The 23,660-nt window shown below is 36.9% G+C and overlaps 4 protein-coding genes and 1 long non-coding RNA gene across 10 annotated transcripts; 2 read left to right on the forward strand and 3 right to left on the reverse strand.

Annotated features, from left to right (window-relative positions):
- Positions 1-1,046: 1,046 nt before the first annotated feature.
- On the reverse strand, positions 1,047-7,163 carry AT2G01440 (DEAD/DEAH box RNA helicase family protein). The gene is made up of 17 exons (NM_126205.4): positions 6,907-7,163; positions 6,739-6,809; positions 6,526-6,661; positions 5,965-6,450; positions 5,769-5,881; positions 5,331-5,565; positions 4,929-5,092; positions 4,582-4,663; positions 4,375-4,464; positions 4,040-4,273; positions 3,765-3,836; positions 3,477-3,629; positions 3,257-3,400; positions 2,892-3,050; positions 2,703-2,786; positions 2,010-2,582; positions 1,047-1,925 (listed from the first exon to the last, which is right to left on the reverse strand). The coding sequence occupies exons 1-17, from the start codon at positions 6,937-6,939 to the stop codon at positions 1,833-1,835; spliced, it is 2,922 nt and encodes a 973-aa protein (NP_178253.3). The 5' UTR covers positions 6,940-7,163; the 3' UTR covers positions 1,047-1,832.
- AT2G03995 lies at positions 1,177-1,556 on the forward strand. The gene has a single exon (NR_139980.1). It is a non-coding gene; the product is annotated as an other RNA (long non-coding RNA).
- Positions 7,164-7,373: 210 nt separating the features above from the next.
- Positions 7,374-11,009, reverse strand: MPK17 (MAP kinase 17). Of its 4 annotated transcripts, none has more exons than NM_126206.4 (10): positions 10,110-10,280; positions 9,488-9,908; positions 9,244-9,371; positions 9,067-9,126; positions 8,831-8,980; positions 8,520-8,675; positions 8,294-8,431; positions 8,112-8,191; positions 7,922-8,029; positions 7,374-7,839 (listed from the first exon to the last, which is right to left on the reverse strand). In NM_126206.4, the coding sequence occupies exons 2-10, from the start codon at positions 9,891-9,893 to the stop codon at positions 7,605-7,607; spliced, it is 1,461 nt and encodes a 486-aa protein (NP_178254.2). In that variant the 5' UTR covers positions 9,894-9,908; positions 10,110-10,280; the 3' UTR covers positions 7,374-7,604. The 4 variants fall into 4 exon arrangements, with proteins under 4 accessions (NP_178254.2, NP_001030941.1, NP_001030940.1 ...); NM_001035864.1 differs by lacking the exon at positions 10,110-10,280 and adding an exon at positions 10,914-11,009 and having other exon boundaries at positions 7,394-7,839; NM_001035863.1 differs by having other exon boundaries at positions 7,394-7,839; positions 9,488-9,993; positions 10,110-10,175.
- A 2,648-nt stretch (positions 11,010-13,657) lies between these two features.
- On the forward strand, positions 13,658-19,846 carry AT2G01460 (P-loop containing nucleoside triphosphate hydrolases superfamily protein; the record flags this gene model as incomplete). Of its 3 annotated transcripts, none has more annotated exons than NM_001335063.1 (26): positions 13,658-14,135; positions 14,212-14,324; positions 14,405-14,531; positions 14,619-14,714; positions 14,787-14,855; positions 14,935-15,069; positions 15,142-15,210; positions 15,287-15,330; positions 15,419-15,578; positions 15,917-16,081; positions 16,319-16,403; positions 16,506-16,739; positions 16,877-16,968; positions 17,083-17,125; positions 17,219-17,376; positions 17,474-17,584; positions 17,674-17,742; positions 17,842-17,985; positions 18,185-18,259; positions 18,338-18,514; positions 18,611-18,696; positions 18,800-18,854; positions 18,948-19,073; positions 19,172-19,285; positions 19,375-19,494; positions 19,583-19,846. In NM_001335063.1, the coding sequence occupies 26 exons, from the start codon at positions 14,019-14,021 to the stop codon at positions 19,646-19,648; spliced, it is 2,850 nt and encodes a 949-aa protein (NP_001323614.1). In that variant the 3' UTR covers positions 19,649-19,846. The 3 variants fall into 3 exon arrangements, with proteins under 3 accessions (NP_001323614.1, NP_001189495.1, NP_178255.5); NM_001202566.2 differs by having other exon boundaries at positions 13,724-14,135; positions 16,464-16,739; positions 17,474-17,615; ... (2 more) ...; positions 18,976-19,073; positions 19,583-19,802; NM_126207.5 differs by having other exon boundaries at positions 14,019-14,135; positions 16,464-16,739; positions 18,800-18,858; positions 18,976-19,073; positions 19,583-19,802.
- On the reverse strand, positions 19,796-22,356 carry STL2P (SEC12P-like 2 protein). Its single transcript, NM_126208.4, has 10 exons — positions 22,040-22,356; positions 21,835-21,929; positions 21,522-21,666; positions 21,338-21,429; positions 21,108-21,204; positions 20,937-21,012; positions 20,724-20,844; positions 20,523-20,639; positions 20,294-20,361; positions 19,796-20,189 (listed from the first exon to the last, which is right to left on the reverse strand). Exons 1-10 carry the CDS (start codon positions 22,316-22,318, stop codon positions 20,098-20,100), a joined length of 1,182 nt encoding a protein of 393 aa, NP_178256.1. The 5' UTR covers positions 22,319-22,356; the 3' UTR covers positions 19,796-20,097.
- Positions 22,357-23,660: the final 1,304 nt, after the last annotated feature.

A 23,660-nucleotide genomic window follows, 5' to 3' on the forward strand; every position in this document is an offset into this window, starting at 1 on the left:
ATCCGTTTGGATGATATGACTTTCGGTTCGGTTTCGGTTCGGATGATGTCGGATTCAGATCGGTTTCGGATCAGTTTTTGAAAAAAAAAACCTAAAAAATTGTTTAATTTTGTAAAACATTGTATAAGTATAACAAAGATAACTAATAATAAATCTGATATCAAGGTTATTTCGGATATTTTTGGGTATAAATTATAGCTAAATATAACTAATATTATATATATATATAATTTTATTTTGGGTTTAGCGGATATCCGTTTGGTTTTTGGATCGGATCGGATCAGTGGAAGAATTTATTTTTCGTTCGGGTTTTGTGACTATTCGGTTCGGTTTTGGAGCCGGAATTTTTGGATCGATTTTGAATCAGTTTTCGAATTTCGGATTTTATGTCCATCCCTAGTTAAGATATTGATAATTTATATAATTTAGTATGTTATTCAATAAATATCGCGGTAAGTGTAACAGTGCTATAGTGACCACTCTCTTTCAAGTTTCAACAGTTCAAAGAATTCATTTGTATGGATTTTATTTAAAGCGTCAATTATTAGTGTCATGGAAATGGAAGGAGCAAATAATTTGAAAGAGCATAGTAGTATAAAATATTAGGTCTTATAGAAAACGAAAAAGAGAATGATCCCCAATTTGTACAAACAGCTTTTGTAGCTTCCGATGAGCAAATCATTCGTCTTGGGACGTACACAGATTTAACTTCCGACATCGCTATCTTCTAAAGTCAAAAAAGTTTCTGTCTTGTCTCTTAATCATTTTCTTTCTACTCTTTGGATCCAAACCTCTTGTTACCTATTTCATCTTCTTTTGCTACTCATAAGCAGGTTTCAATTAAGGGATTCTTAAACTATAGTAGTTAACAAAACAGGGATTAAAAGCCGGCATAGTTATGTGTGATAGATAACTTTTGGTCTTGTAGTGTTCAAATTAAACATGAGAATTGTCTTTTCATGATTGTCTTTATCAACCCACCTCCCATGCTAGTTTCTCATATATCCAAAATGTAAAATTTTATTAGTCATCAAAATATTTGCCGACCAACACCAATTATTACACCTATAACAACAAAAAGACACCAAAAACATGTGAATATTTTGTATATGGTTCAATCTCAAACATGATCCTTGATTATACAAATATATGTTTGATCCCTTATAAACTCGATACAATCTCTAGATTTAGCTACAATGGAGTGTTAAGACACACACAACGAAGACGCAGAAGAATGATTAAGGCACAAGCAGTGTCAATGAGATGTGGAACAAGTTGCCAACACTACAAGTTTCAATATGGAAGAGAAAGAACAAAGGAGGAGACAAGGAGGTTAGTGGGTCCACTGTTTGATGATTGGGTAGGAAACATTTAGTGGGCCACCACTTGTCTCTTTGTCCCTCCCATCGTGAATCAATCTCCTCATTGGTTGCTACACAAAAAAAGAAACTCCTGTGGGTCGGTCACTCGCCATTCCTTATTCCTCTATTACCACTTTCTATATTACTTCACACTCCACAAAACTCTTCTATAAACTTAGTAAGAAGCATAAAGCTACCACTAATTTTTCTGCTTTTGTAGATCCCATTAGTTCACGTCCTATTCAAAGGCATCAATGCCAAGTCATACATGAATGGGTCTCTTGTTGGACATAAAACTTAAAGCGTAGACGACACCAAACATGTTGGATCTATGCTATTATGGCCACATAGGCTTCACCTGATGAATTTGAACACCAAAAGACTATACTACTACTACAACATGTCATAGTACCAAATTACTTAACGGACATACCAAGTATGTACTATGTACATTGGCCTGTGCAACCTTTCTTAGTCGCCCAGAAGACAAAGTGGCTGTCTCATGCTAAGCTCAGCTTTCAGCGCTGGAAACTTCTCCAGGTCATGAGAATCTCCTAGAACGTTCTGTGCAAACACAAGATCAAAATAAATCCAGAGACGTAGATATATATCAATTCACTGTAATGTCATGGGAGAATGAATGTATACCAAAGCGGCGATGTGGGCTTCCTGCAACATATTGCCGTCTATTTCTAGCCTAGCGACCGGGAACTCTGGCAAGTGCCCAGACTGTTTCTTCCCAAGCAAATCACCAGGTCCACGTAGAAGAAGGTCTATGTTTGCCAAGTAAAACCCATCTGATGATTTCCCCAACATGTTCAACCGTTTTAGGCTATTGGTACTTGACCCAACTAATAAGCACTTGGATTTTCTGGTTCCTCGCCCAACACGTCCTCGGAGTTGGTGTAACTGAGCGATTCCAAATCTTTCAGCATTCATTACAACCATCATTGATGCGTCTGGAACATCAACACCTATCTCTATCACCTGGGTGGACAGAAGTATCTGTGTTTCTCCACTTCTGAATTTGTTTAGAGCCTCTTCTTTGTCGTCACTCTTCATCCTCCCGTGTAACAGTCCGCAATTGTACTTTGGAAATTTTTTGGTTACTATTTCGAGCTCAGCAGAGGCAGCACGGAGCTGTGGCAGTTGCTCTGATTGGTCAATAACAGGATACACAACGTATACTCTGCCTCCAGACTTCAGGTCTTCCAGCATCATCTGTCAATGGAAAGAAGATATGTTCAGATATCATTTAATGTTGAAAGTTTAAAAATCAATGATGCCTTTTTCTATGATGAGAGTCAAGAAAAGAAATGTAGTTATTGTCATTGGCCTTACTGAGTAGACTTCTTTGATGCCAGTCTCATTTCCTTCAAAAATGTGCGTCTCAACTGGTATTCTTCCAAGTGGCATACCAGTAATCTGAAGAAACAAAGAGTTGCAGTCACAAAAACTGCTTATAGACGTGTAACACATGGAACAAGTGAGTTTCAACCAGATGGATAAAAGTGGAGACGTTTGACATACTTGGGTCAAAGATATATCTCCGTATAACGCTAAGGCAAGTGATCTCGGGATAGGGGTGGCTGACATGGCAAGAACATGAGGAGCCATACTGAGATCAGCTTTAGAAGTATCATCAGAGTCAGATGAGCCACTTTTTGATATCATAGATGTTCCATATAACTGCAGAAGTCAGGCCACAATAAACTTCAGTTTACTAATTATATGCTTACGTCGATAAACAAGAAAGAAAACTAAAGAGATAAGTTCATTTAAGGTCACCAATCAAATGATCACCATGGATCATTACTGTTTATTTTTTCGAAATAGTTCAACTAGAGTGATTAAAGCAATTATCTGATAGAATCAAAATATACTAGGAACCTGACCTTGCTGTTAAACTTTCCTCTCTGGATTACACCAAACCGTTGCTGCTCATCAACTACGGCAATACGTAATGCAGAGTACTCTATCTTTTCAGCTATCAGACTGTGAGTTCCAATTATAAACGATATAGCTCCACTTTGAAGATCCTGTTATCAATTATCAGCTATAAGGAATACAAGCCTCTTGTATCATTTAAAACGACATATTAGCTGCATGACTTGCCTGGCGAATCATACGTGACTGCTTTGCCGGGGTTGAACCTGTGAGCAACCCAATGGTTGGCTTGGAGCTTACCCCTTCCATATTCTCCAACAGATCACGACACTGTTCATAATGCTGGATGGCAAGTAATTCTGTGGGGGCCATGAAAGCTGCCTACAGGTGAGAAAAGAGTAACTCAAAAAACAAATTCAACTACATGAAAAGAATGAGTTATTAGAGGATTTATTGAGAAATTAACTTCACATGGTGCAATTTATAAAAGTCGTAGAGAGATTTTTATTAACCAACCTGGTAACCAGATCCTATGACCTCCATACACGCTAAGAAAGCAACCACTGTTTTGCCACATCCAACATCACCCTACATGATAAACCGATCTATTAAGGAACTTTTTGGTTAATAAACAAATTTGGCAACAGTTAAATCTGATTCTGAAAGTTTCACCCAATAAAAAAAATCTGATTCTGATTGTCTGGTAAGATTGGCTAAAAGCCAACAAAGAAAGAACTAAACTATAACCGAGAAAAAAAAGAAATACCAGCCAGCTCAGCTGACAAACTTACCTGCAAAAGCCGATTCATTGGAACCGGACGCTTTAGATCCCATATTATTTCTGAGACAGCGCTTAGCTGGCTAGGAGTAAGGGAATATGGTAGAGCTTTCAGAAAACTCTTCGTGAGAGTGGACCATTCTTCAATATAAACGGAATTAAGTACTGGCTTTCTAAACTTTTCCAGCAATACATCTTTCTCTATTTTTGTGCCAAGGCTTTGAAGCATTTGGTACAAGCGTGCCAACTGTATGAAAACCAAAGACAACGGATTAATCGCTTCTTCACTAACAAATTAATACTTAGAGTTCTGTTTATGAGAAGACAATTATTGAAGAAGCTAGTTACCTGTAGGTAAAAGAATTCGTCAAATATTAGCCTTTTGCGAGCTAAATCAGCCTCATCTAAAGTCTTGGGCTCGTGAATGCCAACGTAGGCCTACATTTACAGCAAGGAAGGAAACTGAGAATGAAAACAATTGAGAACATAAAATTTTGTTATGGATTAAAGAAGAAGTGAAGCAAAGAGCATGCTTCAAAGAGAAGCAAGACTTACATCATTAAGAGATGGTAGGCCAAACACTTTAGTAATTTCCTTAGGAATCGGATCCATATTGGCGGGGAGAACCCGCAGAGCCCTAAGAGATAAAAAGTGGGTGAGGTGTGATAAACAAGCAGACCAATCATCGAAATGTTGTAATGCTTAGTTCTGAGAAGTTCAGGTACTTTTATGATATATGAAGAAATATCCTTATACTCAGGCCAGTATTGAAACACTCAATCAAGGTGAGGCTTTTACTCAGAACTGCTGTTTCATTTACTTTTCAATTTTAGATATGGAAACGCATAATGTCATATTTTACTAACCAGTGAAGATCACGGAAAAGAAAAGAGAATCAAAACCTGGAGATGACATCGCTAAGGAACTTTGGGTTCAACCCTCCTTTTGAAGGATATATAGGATATGGTCTCCCCTGGGCTCGATGAGATGATTCTTCTTCATCTTTGAGTACATCTATATTGTATTCCCTCATTTCAAAATGATCTTCTGCACGCAATGACTTTACCTAGAAGTAGAAGAGATTATTAACAGATTATTGAATTAGCATAGTTGCCAAAAACTTTCTTCCTCGTAAATCTGTTTCTTTAGGGATCTTTTATCGTGCTAAAACAAGTCTAAGCTTGAAAAGTTGACTTGAAGAAGAGAGCTAAAGACTTATGAGGCAGTCTGATATGCAAGTAAAATACCAAAGCAAGCAATACATACACATACAAAGACAACTTTCAGGGAAGCAAAGGAATTACCTTCCCACTAATGCATACAAGGTCCCCGACTTTATGTTTCTCTTGAATAGAATTAAGAAAGGGTTGCCAGGTGAAGCGAGTCCCCCTAAAAAACTTCTTCAGATGCAAAAATATTGATTTTCCTGCTTTATCTTCAGCATTATGACTCAGATCCTCCGGAGTTCTGTCTCTGCCTGAGACTTCACAGCTGACAATAACCTCGAGAAATGAAAATGAAGAGCTAGCTCTAACTCCCCTGCATATTGAATCGCACAGAGTTCAAATTTGAATTTCAGAAACGTGTAGATGCGGCTCAACACAAAAGGCATAAGCAATGGTTGCTGAATTGAGAGATTCTCAACAGAAAAACAGAGGCAATAGAGACGATTTCTTGACAAAGATTTTTCTTTGATTATGTTTGAGATGAACTTTAGAAAGATATCAGAAAGAGATACTCACTTTGAAGACAAGACTTTCCCAACAAATATCAAATACTGTCCATCCTCAATATCAACCTGTGCATTCTGCAAATCTGCATAGGTTCGAGGAAAATGATGCAATAATTTCTTCATCTGCATGGAAAGACAGTTTGAAAATTGGTCTTAAGCCCTTTCATTGGGAAGAAACTGTTGTTTCTATGTATTCAAATGCATACCGTGTGAAAACCACAGCTGTCTAGCTGATTACTGTGCCTCTTACTTAACCCAGGCATAGAATCTATACTAGTAGCAAGAAATCGCTGAGCGGCAAAAACATCATCAGACGTTGCTTCAACTTCAGAAGTAGCAGTTTTGCTCGTAAAAGAAGAACCATCATCTAATATATCTTCTCTTGGATCAGAAGAATCATCATTCTGTAAAAGCTCAGGACAGAAGGAAGATAATGTTCTCGAAAGATTATCCGGATCAAACCATCCTCCATGCATAGGAGTAGGAAGGAAACTGTTATCAGTTGGCGTTTTAAGAATGCTACTTGATTCACCGTAAGATTTGCTATTGGAGTATAATTCCACGGGACGAGAATCACCAAGAATGATAGAAGGGAATCTCTTACACGCCAAAACAAGATCTTTCTTAACTTGTTCATCAGATTTCTTATCAATAAAATCATCAACATTATCACACTCCATCAAAGCTGCAACCTGATGCATAGGGAAAACATGAATCTCAAAATCTATATAGAATGTTTCAGATGAGACAATGAAACCTGGAGTTACCTTAGTAATCAACTTGGACTGATTCTCGAGCCGAGCAGAGGCATACTTCTCAACTTGCTCAAGAAGATTGTCAGAATATTTATGCTTTGAACGATAAGATATGTTCCAGACTTTGGAGAAGAAGAAATTACTCAACCTACAGAACCAGCTTGATTGATCAACAAAAGCAACCTAATTTCAACAAACAACAAACACAAGAACTCCTACAAGTACCTGATTCTGTTCCAGTTTCCTCTCTGAGCTTGGATTACAATGACACTACGCAATCTTCTACTACCACAACACTAATAACAACATTTCAAAACCAAAAAATTACATCAGGGAAACGTTCTACGACTACGAAGAAGCACCATGATAGATAAAATACAAGGGGACGAGTACCATGCTACAGGGTGATAGAGTCACTGCCGCCATTGGAAGAGATCAAAACATAGCTTGCTTCAAGTCTACAGACACGTCAATCGAGCGGTAATTGATTGATCAAACAAAGGATTCGAATTGGGTTTTAGGTTAATAAGAGGAACTCCCTGAGAAGGGAACCTCAAATTCCAAGTTCCTGAGCACGATTCGAGTTAAAGTTGGAGTCTTTGACAACTTTGTGAGAGTGAGAGAGAGAGGGACTACAAGGGTTTAATTTGTCTTATTTCTACAAGAGTTAAAGTTGGAGTCTTGGACAATTAAAAATTACTCATTTTGAGTTTTTTCATGTATGTTTATTTGATCGATTCATAGTCCAAGTTTGAATTTGTTTATGAACTCAAAATCATTTCTTATGAAGATAATAGCAAAAGATTATGCAAAAGATTTTAGTTTTGCTTGCTATTGTTTATTGTAGATATCAACATCTAATTTAAGTAAATGATGATTTAGGTAGATTGTGGTAATAAGAATATATATATGAATTTCAAGTTCCAAGAGAAACCATTACACACGAGATTCCAATATGAGCAGAGAGTAAGAAGAAGAAGAAGAGAGTTACAACAATGAAAACACTCAGGAGAGACATCATGATACAATAGGCAGAACACAACAATCAATGGTTTGCTGCTAAACAACTTGAGAAATCAATTTTTTTCTGACTATGACACTGCAGAGGAGACACCAACACATCTTGAAGCACAGATACTATCACTCCTCATTAGACATGCAGACCGTTTTACCGGAGTTGCTGCTTTGTCTACTTGTGACGCCTTCTGTGATGATAAGCCAGTTGCTGTGTTTGGAGTCTGTGGAGGTGTAAACACCACTGAAGCTGAAGACGATTGAGCATGAACTGAATCAGAACCTTCGTCTTCTGATGAGCACACCCGTTCTCTGCAACCAAACCCAAACATGTACTTATAGCCTGATTCGCTTAAAACTCATGATGGTTCAGTTTCAAGAAGTAGTAACTCACCTAGGGAGTGAAGTGTACTTTCTCTGATGTGGTGGGGAGTTGTGTTCCTCTTCATCGTCGTTGTGTTCTTCGAGTCGGGCAAACTCTTGTTTGAACTGATCAACTCCGCTGGATATCAAGATTGATTCACCAAAGTAAGACACACTTTCTCTTTATAAAGAACCAAGTTTATTGGAAAAATGAGTCAAACCTTGGGTATAGAAAATGAGAGTTTATGTTCTCTTCTCCTTGTAGATACTCTTGCAACATCTGTGGATGATACTCCAAAATCTGTTTCATATCCAGAAAGAGAACAAAAAAAAAAGTTTTAAGAGATTCCTAAAACTCAAACCATACTTTTCAGTCTCATAAGAACATGATGTCTTTATTTACCTCTCTGTACATGAGTTCCCTCACGTCATCGCGAGTCAATTTCCTCCTCTCAAACTCAAACTCAAGTTTCGAGATAGGTTGCCTCGATGGTTCATAGTCCACATTTGCCAATCCTTGAAAATACGGATCAGCCAATGCCTGCAGAAAGAAGAAAGCATCATTAAAATGAATGCAAGTAACACTGGACAAACCAAGATTTCAGTGTCTCTTTTTTCCTCTTAGTTACCTCTTCTGCAGAGGGACGGTCCTTTGGGTCAAAAGCGATCAAACGCTGAAGTAACTTCAGCGCCACAGGATCGATATTGGGGAATTTATGGGTGAAAGGTACAGGATCCTTTCGCCTCATGTTTCCCAAATACTTTCTAGCCTTCTCATTCCGAATCTACACAGATTCATTATAAACAACTTCATGACACACAAAGCTAATAAAAACACACTTGCGTTCAAAGCAAGTCTATCTCTCGGAGATAGAGAGAGAGAAGCCTCTGTATTGGGAGAGTTAGTTTAGCTTCCGGGAAAAATAAAAACAAAACAAACCCTGGATAGAGTTATCGGCGACGGAGTTCCAAGCAGATCAGTCACGAGTTCTAGCTGGTGCACAACGTTTTTGCCAGGAAACAAAGGTTTTCCAGTTAGCATCTCTGCAAATATGCACCCAACACTCCACATGTCAATCGCCGGCGTGTACTGCACACACACATCAATTCCATAAGCTCACACATCATCACAATATGCATAAGTATATGGAAACAGGACAAAGAACAAGGCTTTACGTTAGAATAGAAGGAACCACAGAGCTCTGGCGCACGGTACCATCTTGTAGCAACGTAGTCCTTGCAAAAGCACATGACAAGATTGGTTACTTAATGAAAGCATTGAATCATTTGAACTAACATACTATGCATTATTAAAGAACATATGAATTGAGAAAGATAGAGGAAGATACATACAGTCCAAAACACAGCAGAAGGGGAATCAGTAAAGGAGACACGAGCAAGTCCTAAATCACAGATCTTGATTTTGCAATCAGCATTAGCGAGGATGTTCTTAGGCTTCAGATCTCTATGGAACACATGAGCTATAATACAAGAACAAAATATGATAAGAAGCAAGATTCAAAGAAAAACACACAATATATCTTCAGATGAAAATGTAAGAGCTAGAGAAAACAACAAGGGAACAAAGAAACCTTACCTGAGTGCATGAATTTTAAGCCACGAAGAAGTTGGTACAAGAAGAATTGATGATGCTGAGGAGTGAGGTCGTCATTTACCTTAAGAACGTGGTGAAGATCAGACTCCATCAACTCAAAAACAACATATATATCTTTGAATTCCTTGCGACAAGGAGGAAGCATGATATGCTTGATCTCCACGATATCAGGATGTCGAAGAAGCCTGAGAAGCTTGATCTCTCTGAGGATACGAATAGCATCTGAGACATGTTCAAACACATTTGTCATCTTCTTGATGGCTACTTTGCCTCCCGTGTGTGGACATTCCGCAGAAGCAACAACTCCGTAGCTTCCTTTGCCAACAACTTCTTGGATCTGATATTGACTTGCTTCACCATACTCCGTGAAAAACTCTTTCTCCAACATCTTATTGATTTCTCACTGTTCACAACAACATCAACAACATTCCATCAATACAAATCTTCTTCTTGGTCAACAAAGAACCCAGAAATGCTATAATAAAACCCTAGATCCAAAAGACAAACCCAGATCCTGATTAGTTTCCTAGATCAAGCAATATTCACAAGGAAGAACCCTAATTTTAGGACAACAACAAAAAAAGAAGAAGGATAAAAGACGGACCTTTAAGATAATAATGGAAGAGAAAGAGAAAATAATTTCCACGAAGCTGCAACGAAGAAGAAGATTGTCTGAAATTAAAAGCAAAGAGGGCACACGCTCTTTTATATATGAATCCGCTTCAAGACAAAACAGCTAATTTCACACCTTTCGCCGATCACTCTATTATTAAACACCTTTTAATTATGGAGGAAAATACCTCTTTTTAGTCATGTGTTTTCGGTTATTTATTCGGTTTCCGTTCGTATCCATTCGGTTATTAATTTTTTCGATTTTAAAATTTAGTATTTCGGTTTGATTTTAATTCGATTCTGTTTTTTTTTTTTTAAATTTAGTATTCATTCGGTTAATTTGTTTTGAATATTTGTGAATATTTTTGGTTAATTTCTAATAAATTTACTATTTTATATAATTTTTCAAGAATTTTTAATTATTTAGTTTGAAAATATAATTATATTTTGGATATTTTTGGTTACCAAAATACTTTGGTTCGGCACCGATTCAGCTTCGATTCTTTTGGTTAAAGAATTTAGTATCTATTCAATTATTTTCTAATTTTTAATTTGATTTAGTTTAGTTTTATGTTTCGGTTAAATATATCGGTTCGGTTTATTTTTCCATTCCTATTTTTAGAAAACAAGTTGCCTTAAATAAATGAAAAAAATAGATAAGGACTTTTTGCTGAAATCAGAAAATTGAAAATCAGGAATGAGCTGAAATCAAATCACTGTAAATGAAAATTAGGAGAAAAAAAAAGATAAGAAACGCAACCGAAGATTAAACAATACCTAAAAATGCGAGCCATACCTTATCTTATCTTGTTGAGAATTATGGAAGACACGGCTCATTTGCCCTTCTGTCTTTTTCATCTACCCACTAATACGACAGCGTTTAGCAGGCGAATATAAGAAATCTCGAGGAAAGTCTCTTTGTTGTGCAGAGGTTCCCACCATTGTTGACCATCCTTTGGAACGACGCCGTTTTTGTGACGGTGCTCAAGTTGGGTCGCTTTTTGTGTTGCTTGCTTTTTGTCTCTTCATTACTCTAATGGGCCGTAACAACTGCGTAGACTTGGGTACTTTTTTTATATCTTATTATTGGTCAACTGATTTTAGTAAATGAAGAGAAAACAACCCAAGAAGGAGTGCATATAAATCCATGTTTATAGTAAGGTATAACAAACATTCTTCTACGAGTTAAGAAGCTCAAAAAATGGATGAAAAGTATACTTAAACCTATATCTAAGTTCTATATAGATTGGTTTCCTCGGTCGCCGATCACGAACTGAAGAGCCATTATATCTGAAACGCATTGTTTTATATTTTCTCGATTTCTAACTAAGTGTAATTTAAATATTTCTTTTTTTCTATTATAAGTGTTGTTCTCACTTTTCTATGCAAACAAAAATATATTTAATAGTTTTTAGCTAATTATATTTTACTTTCTTATTGGTTAGATTAGTTATAACTAATGATGTTTTTATAGGAAATAGATAAATTAAATAAAATTTATATATTTTCTTAATTTACTTGTAAAAACCTTAAATTACAAATATTAAGAAACAAAGGAAGTATGATTCAACACTAAAGTCAACGTTTTATTTTGAGTATTTCTTCTATACCAAAGGTCAAATATCTTCAATACTTATAACTTTCATCATTCAATTGAAATAAATGAATAAACTAATTGCGCTTTGCTACGCCACAAATTCTAATTGCAAAATCAACTTACATTGATTAAAGAGTTGACCTCACTTGAAAGTGATAATGTATCAAATGAAAAAGCTTCCTATCTTGACGGAAGATAATGTACGAAACACGATAAGGACATAAAACACATTCATATTTTTTTCTTATTTAAGAACTACACTAAATGAAATAATACTTGTGGAGGCAAATTATTCTGAATAACTCTTCCATAGGAGCTCCAAAGGTATTCGATCTCTGGACCTATCGATGTGGTGTCTTCTGAAAACACTTCTACGTACGTTTGCGTTAGTAGTGGATTAAAACTTACGTGGATCTCGCGGGCTTGATTTATTTACGTGGATGATATGTGGTTAGTACTTAGTAGGACTTAATGACGTGAATTGACCTTGTTATATATGGTGGCCGGGTACAACTTACAAGGCTAATACATATTATGGCTCTCAGTCACACATTTGACGTTTCTTTAGCTTTCCGAATCGTTAGATCCTCCAACACTCACCATATATAGACGATCACGACTATCTCCCCGATTAATGTCAGTGCGGGAAACCATACTACGAAGGTCTCGTCTTGCATGAATGATCACGTCACGTGTCATACGATTGATTTTTTTTTTTTTTTTGAATATCAGGAGATTCTGGGTCGAAGCCCGTAATTCCCCTGGTTCGAAACCACGACATGTAATATTAGTTTCGTCACAAACGTCAATCGAATCGGCGATTTTTAAGTTTCGCCTACGATCTTTACCAATTGATATGTCTTTATACAAAATTTAGTTTCGACAATAATGACTAGAAATTTTTCTCTTAAGATTTCTTAATCGTTAGGTGATGATCGCGATTACAAATAAAATGCTAATTAATGGTCGAGTCCTACCATTTCTTTCCCCACCTATCTAAGTTTCATCCCAATTCCAAATTCAACTCGTAGACATATGCCTTACTCTATGATTTCTCTATCATTTTTCGAAAATATGTTTTCAAGTTGACATCATTGTAGAGTTAGCTAATGGGCCTTCGACATTAACTCCTGAAAGCCTTATATGGGCCAATCTATTGAACTTTTTCTCCTTCCATTTTGGGCTGATTTATTAAGTTCACAACACACCGATTAGGACGTGCTTAGTTTTTACTTTTCTCCTTCCATTTTATTATCCATCACATAAAGGCATGTTTAAGAGATGAATTTTACATAAATCCTTTTTTCTCTGCAAATTCAAGCTCTTCTTTAAAAAAAAAAAATCATTTCATTTCCTCTAGTAAGAATTAAATTTATATTTAGCGTGTTCTTTTAGTGAACGCAGCCACAACAATAGCAAAGAAGAAAAACAGTTCTACGGTGAGAAGAAAATATAGTGATAAGAGAGAACTATCACAAAAGATGAACTACGATGAAGATTGAAGTGTCGCTGGTTAATTTCAGCGATTCATCGAATGCAGTTGCAACTCAATCGGCGACTCATCCAAAGTTGTTATTTTAAGTTCTAATGTCGTTTTACTTACCTGCTACTTCTCATGACAATTCGTCTTACTCCGTTGTTGCCGTTGTCGCAACGTTCAGTAAAAGCACACGCTAATTAATTTTTAAAAAAATGAAAAAATAGCTATATTCACACCTATAATCCAATCCCCTTAATAGAAACGTAACTACTTTTCCTTTTTTTCTTTTTTTCTTTGTCAACCATTGAAAATCAGCCTAACTTTAAATATAATTAATATTACAATGGAAATTAACCAATTAATTATAGAAATATAATTAATATTACATTGATTAATATATTTTTTTAAAAAATAAACCAATTAAAATGGTATAATAGTTACAAAATCTTAAAAATAGAGTTAATTTCAGCTAAAAATTTAATTTCTTTTTGGTTTGAGGCATTTTGAGTTTGAGTGCTGAGAGAGTTGAAGCGGACGGGGAAGAACAAGCGGGAGACTTGATGCTTGCAAGCAAAGTGTTCCTCCTAATTTTTACATATAACTAAACTCTTAATTAATTAGAAAAGCAAAAGAAAAAAGTTGAGAACTCTCTGTTTTTTTTTCCTTTCTTTTTAATTTCACTTTGATTCCTAATTTTTTTTGTTTGTTCGATCTTCAAACCCAACACTCTTTCTTCTCTCGATCCTTCCCATTTTCCGATCCTCGGATTCATCGGAATCGTCCTTTGATTTGCTCCGAAGATCATCCCGACTAGCTGAAGCCACATGGACGACGAGGTTGTTCAGCGAGTTTTCCAAGAAGGAGGACGAGATTTCTTCCAGCAACAACCTTCTACTTCTTCTTCCTCTTCTTCGATTCTTCAATCTCTTCCTCTTCACGTGGTACGCTTCTTCTCCCTTTCCTAATTTCCAGAAAAATTTACAAGTTGAAGAACATCAATCATCGCTTTTGCTGTAGGCTTTCGATCATGGCTATTATCTGTTGGTGAAGTCCATTCAAGAGCTTAGAGAGAAGAAGGACGGCATTGTTACTGTTGGTATTGGTGGACCTAGCGGCTCTGGTAAATCTAGGTAATCCATTGTTTATGTTTAGTGTCGAATTTCTCAAGAGGCATGCTCGATTTCATGGTTTTTTGTTTGGTTGCACGAAGCTTGGCAGAGAAAGTTGCATCTGTAATTGGCTGTACTGTTATTGCCATGGAAGATTACCGAGATAGTTTGGACGATGGTAATGAGTTGGAAACATTAGATTTTGATGCTTTAGTCCAGAATTTGGAGGTACTTCATTACTCAGAGATTTGTGTTTGTGAAACGTCTGTTGAGTAATGACTTAGGTTTGACTAACTCGACTCTTTCTATAAATAGGATTTGATCAATGGAAAAGATACTCTTGCTCCGGTTTTTGATTTCCAGCAAAAGAAGCGTGTTGATTCCAAGATGGTGAAGACATCCTCTGGTGTGGTAAGTCATAAATGTGATTTTGGTTTTGGTTTTGGTATGGCTCCTATGGTTTTACGTTTTGGTTTGTTGTAGGTTATTGTTGATGGGACGTATGCTCTCCATGCAAGATTGCGTTCCTTACTGGATATTCGGGTTGCAGTGGTAAGATTTTCTCCTCCTAGAGCAGTTATTGGTCTAGCTAATGTACAACCATGATATCATTTATTCTCTCTGTGGTTAGGTTGGGGGCGTTCATTTTAGCCTTCTCTCTAAAGTCCGTTATGATATTGGAGATTCGTGTTCGCTTGATTACCTTATCGACAGCATTTTCCCTTTGTTTAGAAAGCATATTGAGCCAGATCTTCATCATGCACAGGTTGAATTGTCTTCTTTTTCCTCCATTTAAGTGTTCAGAAGTTTGACTTCTCCGTTTGTTGGGCGTGTGCAGATCAGAATCAACAATAGTTTTGTTTCATCATTTCGGGAAGCCATATACAAATTGAAATGCAAAACTGAGGTCTGTAGTTTCTTCCAGTTGTTGTGGTTTCATGTTGGGACGTATGTTTACCACTTGACTAAGATTCATGTAACAGATAGTAACTTCCTTTCCTCAAGAAAGCGACGTGCAGAAGGATAAGTAAGAAGGATTCTTCTATTATGTGTGAATAGTTTAAGATTTTTAGTTGGTTTTCATAGGTATACTGACTTGGTGAGTTGGTTTTCAGTTTTATTGAGATGTACCTCAGACCACCTTCTGCAAGCGAAGAGGCACGGATAAATGACTGGATTAAAGTTCGTCAAGCTGGTATAAGGTACTATCTGTCACTTGGAGACCAAAGGATTGTTGACAAGCATTTCATTATCCGGCCTAAAGCTGAGTTTGAGGTGAGTTATTACATGTAATTGCCGAAGTTTCAGTATTTCTATGGTGTTTCCTTCTTCCTAGTTCTGCAATTTTTTATGGAATGTGAAGTATCGCTACCTCTTTATTGTTAGCGCAAAAGATAATGGTAGTAATGGGGTTATGTAGGATTATACTGTTTTGGAGACTGGTCCAATACTTTCCTTGGTTGTGTTAATTTCTCATATTATCTACAGAAGAGGCATGCCTATATTTGTGGAATCTGGATTCTGGTCAAGATGACGGGCCGCTTGCACACATCCTATTAAAAGATACCCCTTACAATCCTTCTGTATGTGACTTAATTTCTAATGTCTAGCAGGTTGGACGGATGACACTTGGAGGGTTGCTAGCTTTAGGCTATAATGTTGTTGTGAGTTACAAGAGAGCTTCAACTGCTGTCAGTTATGGTAATTTATCCCTATCACGTGAAACGATTGATACTCTTGGAGAGACTTTCCTGGTTCTGAGAGGGACAGATAGGAAGGTAATAACCCATTATTCTCTTTAAGAACAAGCGCATCGATCTTCAATGCAGAAAAGACTTTAGTAAACATATCTTTTAGCTGGTTTTCTCTCTCTCTCTCTCTCTCTCTCTCTCTCTCTCTCTCTCTCTCTCTCTCTCTCTCTCTCTCTCTCTCTCTCTCTCTCTCTCAGTAGTGAGGAGTTTAGCTTTGTCAGTATCCCTTTTGATATACATGTTTTAATAGATCTTTTTGCATAGAGTGTGGGAGCTGAAGCTCTGAGAATGGGCATCACTGGGCCCTGGATCACGAAATCATACCTCGAACTGATCCTTGAAAGCAAAGGTCAGGGAATTTGATATAGCATGTTTGTTTCCACTATCTATCCTTTCTTGTGCTCTGCAGTGCAACAGAATCTTAATTTCTGTAAGCTTACCCATTTTGCAGGTGTACCACGCTTGAATACACCTCCACTTTTGCAACCGTCTCCTGTAATCACTAACCAAGAGAAGCAAATTGTTGCACCAAAACCTATCCGAACTACCCCAAACATCGTTACCCGCCTTGAGGATTTATCGCAGCCTTGGACTAGATCTCCTACGAAATCCCAAATGGAACCGATGGTTGCAACTTGGCATTTCACCTCTTATGATCCACCTCATTCAGTAAGCTCTGTAGTAGGTATGTCCGAATTTTTTGAAGATTGATGGTGTTTTCCCTTTGATATTTTCCCTCGCTTAGTGTTATGGTCGATGAAATGTATTTCAGTAGCATTATTATTGCATTTATGCCTAGGCTTTCTCATCAAGCAGCTACAGATTCCTCTTTCAGGGATAATATGCGGCTTGTTCCTATGCCTGATTCATACGACTTGGATAGAGGGTTGCTACTTTCTGTTCAAGCAATACAGGTAATGGGGTTGCAAGAAGATAGAAGAAATAATCGTCTGTTAAGTAAAAAAGTTGCTACTTAACGCGGAGAATTTGTTCTTTCTAGTAAGGGTTCTTTTGCTTGTAATTTTCAGGCATTGCTGGAGAATAAGGGACCCCCTGTTATTGTTGGAATAGGTAATATTGCTTGTTTGCTGTTTGTGCTGTTTTGTTTTAACACGGAGCCTAAAGCTTATGTTTAGTATATATTGTCACACTGTTTCACTGTAGGTGGTCCTAGTGGGTCTGGTAAGACTAGCTTGGCTCATAAAATGGCAAATATAGTTGGCTGTGAAGTGGTTTCCCTTGAAAGTTACTTCAAGTCTGAACAAGTCAAAGATTTCAAGCATGACGACTTTAGTTCCCTTGATTTGCCTTTGCTCTCAAAGGTAATGCTTTGGTTTGCGAACGTAAACGGATAAGGTAACTTGTCAGCCTTTGGGTTACTTTTATTGGAATTAGAATCTCTCTCTACTTCATTTGCAGAACATTTCCGACATTACAAACAGTCGAAGAACCAAACTACCTATATTTGATTTGGAGACTGGCACCAGATGTGGCTTCAAGGAACTAGAAGTTCCTGAAGAGTGTGGTGTGGTTAGTGATCATAGTCTTCACATATCATATGGTGATTGTCTTTGTTGTTTTCTCAGCGTGGATGATTTTTATACCACATCGTTTTTTAGATCATCTTCGAGGGGGTTTATGCATTGCATCCAGAAATCAGACAATCTTTGGACCTTTGGGTTGCTGTTGTAAGATACTTTTCTACTTTATTGTTCCTTCTTTTCCTTCCATTCACAAATATTTTTCTTATCAAAAACATATTGATTTTTGTTTCTTTCACTAACCAGGTGGGAGGTGTTCATTCACATCTTATCTCTAGAGTCCAGAGGGATAAAAGCCGAATCGGGTGTTTCATGTCTCAGAACGAGATAATGATGACCGTATTTCCAATGTTCCAGCAACACATCGAGCCACATCTAGTGCATGCACATGTGAGTACACCTGAGATTTTAGATTTCACCTACTAGTGAATTGTTCTGTACAATCTTTCCTTGAATCTGTTACTGTTGCTTACTCGTTTTTGTGATTACCATTAGCTAGTGAAAAACAAAAAGCAATCTGAATTCTATAAACTTTTGAGTATATATGATCTGTATCGATACTTAACAAGTTTTTTTCCCAATGATACAGGTTAAGATTCGAAATGATTTTGATCCAGTTCTCTCTCCCGAGAGCTCTTTGTTTGTATTGAAGAGCAATAAACAAGTAAGGGTTAAAATATAATCACATTCTGAACTTCCTTAATTTACAGCAGCACTCACGACTCGTCATGTGGTTGATAAGGTTCCATATCAGGATATTCTCAGCATCCTTGATTCGACAAAATTCTGCAGTTCCGTTCAGAATTTTATCGATATATATTTCAGGCTATCTGGGCTTCCTGCGAATGGTCAGTTGTCAGATAGTGACTGCATACGCGTAAGAATCTGCGAGGGCAGGTTTGCAGTGCTTATACGTGAGGTCTGGCTTCTATTTGTAAACTCATGAATGCATTGTAAATTATTGAACTCATCACTTCTTTTTCTAATGTCTCATTAATCTTCTAACGTAACACAGCCAATTAGGGAAGGGAACTTCATCATTCAGCCCAAAGTAGATTTTGACATTAGCGTAAGTACTGTGGCGGGTCTTCTTAATCTCGGGTGAGCAAGAAATCATTTAAGTTTGTTTTTCTTCAGTCATCCTCGATATTTTTCTACGTTCTCTATATCCGAAACTCAATATAGTTTCTATTCTTGGTTTCAGGTATCAAGCAGTGGCATATATCGAAGCCTCTGCTTTCATTTACCAAGACGGAAAGGTGAGTATACACATTGCTATTAGTTTAAAATGAAAAACAAGCTTCTTGAGATTAGAAAGCCGATTTTTTTTTTTTTTGGTTGAGCTTTTAAAGATTCTTATTGAGGTTGATCATCTCCAAGATGTGCCAAGTCCATACATACAGATCAAAGGCGCTAACAAAGAAGCAGTGACGGCTGCTGGTTCAGCTCTCAAACTAGATGGTTCATACACAACAAAGGTTCCACTTCTTTTTCGAGACAACTTTAGTTCGAACATCGTTTACCTATTATATACATAAGTCAATATTTTTTCCGTTTTGTGTTTTCTTGAATGAAGAGTTACCTTCAAATAGTGTTGGAAAGACTGCCACCGGTCCAGAGAAGTTCAAGTGGAATACATACACAGCAAGCAGCGCGGTTGCAAGAGCTTGTGGAATTCATACAATCGCAGGTAATCAAAAGTCTCCTCAATCCTCTTTATCTCATTCTAGGTTTATTGTCTCTAAAATGGTTCTTCTATGCCTTTTTGACGACTTTAAGGGAAGTAGTAACAGTGTGTCGGAATCATCACCAAGAAGAGATGGTTCTTCCATAGACAACGTTTTAGAAGATATGCAATCAAGAATTAAACGACTCGAACGTTGGCACACCATCAATACGGTATCATATCAACATCATTGTGCTTTAAAAAAACTAATCACATTATGTTTATATCAATGATTAAAAGTAACCAATATGGTGAAATCAGGTACTATGGACATTTTTGATGTCTGCGCTCGTTGGTTACTCTCTCTACCAAAGGAAGCGTCAATAATTAAAATCTTTTCTCTGGTAATCTTCATTTCTTAGTTTTACCAAATAATCTAATCGCAGAAAAGAAAAAAGGTTACTAACCTGTGGGAATATTCAATATATAGTCTCCAGACATTGTAACTATCATTGTTTTAATATGAAAAAAGCTGCAATGAAAGTTGAAACCATATGTTTATTTTCTGTTCTTTAAGATTGATGAAGTGTTGAAAGAGTCTTACTGATCCATCATATGATAATAGTTTTCTAGTTTACTATGTCTACAAAAAAAAAAAGAGGAAACAAATTGTAACTTTTGCTGTTTTAGTGTTAGTTTACATGTTTTATTGATATAAAGCAAGCAAGTTTCTGGTAGATGTCAAACATAAAAAGCTAACTCAAAGCGTAATCGTATGATATGTTGGTTACAAGCCATTCCGCTGTATCGTCCTGTGTGGTCACTTAAAGGCCTTTCTAAGGTATGATACCCTTTGCCTTCATATAATAGTATGCAACCACGTATAGCAACACTATCAATAAAACCAGTAGCCACCACCTTACTCCAGCTGCAATTGCATCATCGAAAAACCACATTTTAGTTTAGTTTTCTATTGGAAACCCTTTTGTTAAAATGGAGAAGCAAGAGGGGAAACCATAAATATATACGTACGTTTGTCCCCCTTTTGTTCAATCATGGTCAGCCTTGCCCTTGAGTCAAAAGATACCGACACTAATCCCCTGCAAAACCAAACCCAAATTCAATCTATCTGCTTGTTTGGAACCATTCAATGATTTCATTTTCTTTGCTTCAGAATTTGTATATGTCTATTTGCTTGTTTGGAACCATTGAATCAATAGTTCTAGAGTAAATACTTGAGCCCCAATGAGTAGAGAAAAACCTTGAATCAGGAGAGAAAGTCAGTGCTGTGACCAAACCAAGATGCGCTTTCTTGACGACTTGGATAGTTTGCATTCTTGTCGATTCAAGTATTAAAACATCTCCTTCAAGGGTTCCTCTGCATTAAGAATATATTATGACTACCAAAAACAGTATCATCCTTATCTGTTGGTCCCAAAAGTGAGAAGACAGATACACTTACATTGCAAGAAGCTTCCCATCAGCTGAGACATTAAAAGCTGATATAGAGTTCTTTTTTATAGGCTTCGACCATTTTCTTTTCCATAATTTTGTATCACATGTTATAATACTCCCACCACGTTCTACGCAAAAAAATCAATCCTCAATCGTTAGCAGTGACAAGAAGGAAGGATTTATAGTTCAATATTCTTGTAATGTCAGAATATAAGTTTACCAGTGTTTGCAGCAATGTAAAGAACTTCATTGCCTGCACTGTCTACAGAGAATCTACAGGAGGCAAACATCTCGTCCTTCATTCAATATTCAAACTCATCAGATCCAATACAATAATGTTGGAAGTGTGTATGTAAAGTTGAAAAGACACTAAGAGCCAATTCCAACTGACCTTCTCTTTTGATAGACTGGCAACAGCAGCAGAAGCATTCACGTCCCAAACTCGACAAACTGGACCGCCAAGAGATACAAGAAATTGACCACTTTCGCTGCAGACGAAAATTATCATTATCAGGATATCTGTTTACAATCACTGTTCAAAGATGATTCCTTTGTCATCCAAGAGAATGAACCACTTTTCGGATAGCAAGTATTTCCCTTATTTGATAAGAGAAAGCAAACCTGAAAGTAAGGCATTTAACTGAAGAATGAGCCTGGGACTCATTAAGTAAAGTATTCATGCTAGGCCATTTAAAAACCCTCAAAGTCCCATCCTATACTGCATCAAAACAAAATGCATAAGAACCACTAAACGTTTTATGTCTCTGTTATTAAAAAGAGATTGCATCAAAGATCCTTTTTTTACCTCCGCACCAGCAGCAAGAACAGACCCCTCCGGATTAAACGCCAGAGCCAACTGTTGTCCAACATCTCTTAACTCTTTAATCACTTCCTCCGACTCACCAGCCTGATTATCCTCTCGGCTCATAATGTCTTCCCAATGAAACAGTCTGTGTATCAAGAGAACATCACTTATTACCACATCTCTTGTAAATTTCTCTCTACTCCAAACCATAAACTCACAGAACTTCTCTCTAAAATCTCATGCACTACGACTTTGTATACAGAAACTTCAAGATCATATGCTTTCATTTGAAATCGAATTGAGAATTACTCACTTGCAACTGTTAGGCAACGCGCAAATAAGACCACCTTCCCGAGGATGAACAGCCATCCGATAAGGCAGATCAGAGCCAACCACAAGCCTACCCAGCTGAAAATAAGTATCCGATCTAGTTATAGGAAATACAAAACCTTGCAAATGCATAAGATCTGCTCCTATACACTCATATAAGAACAGAATATAAAACCTTTCCTACTTACAGGTTGTTCCGAGAGAGAATTGGTGTTTAGATCAACACGGCATATTAATATGACATTAGAGATTCCACTTCGTCCCTCTCCGCCTCCGCCGGACAAAACGATGCAGCTCCGGGAAGAAGAAGAAGAAGAAGACGACTCATCATCATCTTCAGATTTCTCCGGATCCATTATGATTTTGGATCTGACATCTACCTCCGGAATCCAGTCGGCGGCGTAAATCGGTACACCGTAAGTCTGCATATTCGACGGTTGATTCGTCTCTGTACTCTGATTCGCCATCCTCCGTGTCTGTCTCTCGAGCTCAATGCCAAGTCCCCACTGATTCGTAAAAATACTAAATACAAAAAAAAATATTAATGGGCTAACTTAAGGCCCATTACAGTATTTATAGGCCCATCATAATATTTCATTTATCGCTGAATTCCGGTAAAGTGATAGCGGTTGGACCCGGTTCACGGGATAGAGACGGGAAAGAGTACGGCGGTACGGAGGTCAAACTCGGCGAGAAAGAGTACGTATACCGGATCCTTTAATTTTTATAATATTTTCATTTATCACCCCAATACTATTGATTTGATCTAAAAACACCCTATAGTTGTGTAAAATTCTTAAATCGATGTGTTGGTGATTTTTGACGTAGGTATCATCTGTTTCGGGACGAGGACATCCTTGGTACATTGCACGAGTAAAATGCAAAGGAAGTCTCTGAGTCAGCTAGTGGGTTTCTTGGTGGAATAATAATTTTTCAGTGACTCGTTTCGATACATGTTGTTGAAATTTGAAAGTTTTGTTATTTCTCATCATTTTGTTCCTCCTTAAATTTGGCCCTTTTATAACTGTCTTTATCTTATGTCTAATCGTTTTCTGTGATTTATATCTTTGTATTTAGTGTGCTACTTATATAAGTTAAAACTCTACACGAATAAAACTCAAGTAGTGAGATTTCGAAGATCAAATAGTTTGTAAACTACGACGAAAATTACAAAAATTGCAACTTGCAAGTGTCACTAACTATAAATCACGACATTCTTCCCTTTCGAAAAATCTTCATTTCTCGACAAAAAATTTAGGTTTCCAATGATGACCACAAAAAGTGGAAAAAAACGATTCTCGTTTCTGAAACGTTTCGCTTCCGCGTTTTCATTACTGTTTCTATGCTAGAGAGTATTAGTGCCTTGTTGTCATGGTCATATATCTCAATTGAAAATCTCCTAAAACTATATATAAAATGACATATAGTATTTTACTAAATTTAGGAATCTTTTCATTTATATAGTAAAAAAATAAAATAGTGTCGCTGTTGCCAACCACTCTCTATCCATCTCAGTTTGCACATGCAACACAACCACATGCTAATTGCTAGTGAAACTCTCATACTGTTTAATTAACTCCCTAAATATTTATCAAACAAATGATATCTACGTTTTTTAAAAAAAAAACATATCTTTAGATTATAGAGTTATACAATAATTTCCACATACATAAGCTTCCACGTATCCAAATTTAAATAAATATTTTTTGTGTATAAAATGTAATCCAAAGATGGAGATCTAAATCTACTAATTAACTCACAAGTCAACATTTAAATATGCTTAGAAAAATAATTGTTTTCGATCTATGA

The sequence above is a fragment of the Arabidopsis thaliana genome, chromosome 2, assembly GCF_000001735.4.
Source record: "Arabidopsis thaliana chromosome 2, partial sequence".
Lineage (NCBI taxonomy): Eukaryota > Viridiplantae > Streptophyta > Magnoliopsida > Brassicales > Brassicaceae > Arabidopsis > Arabidopsis thaliana.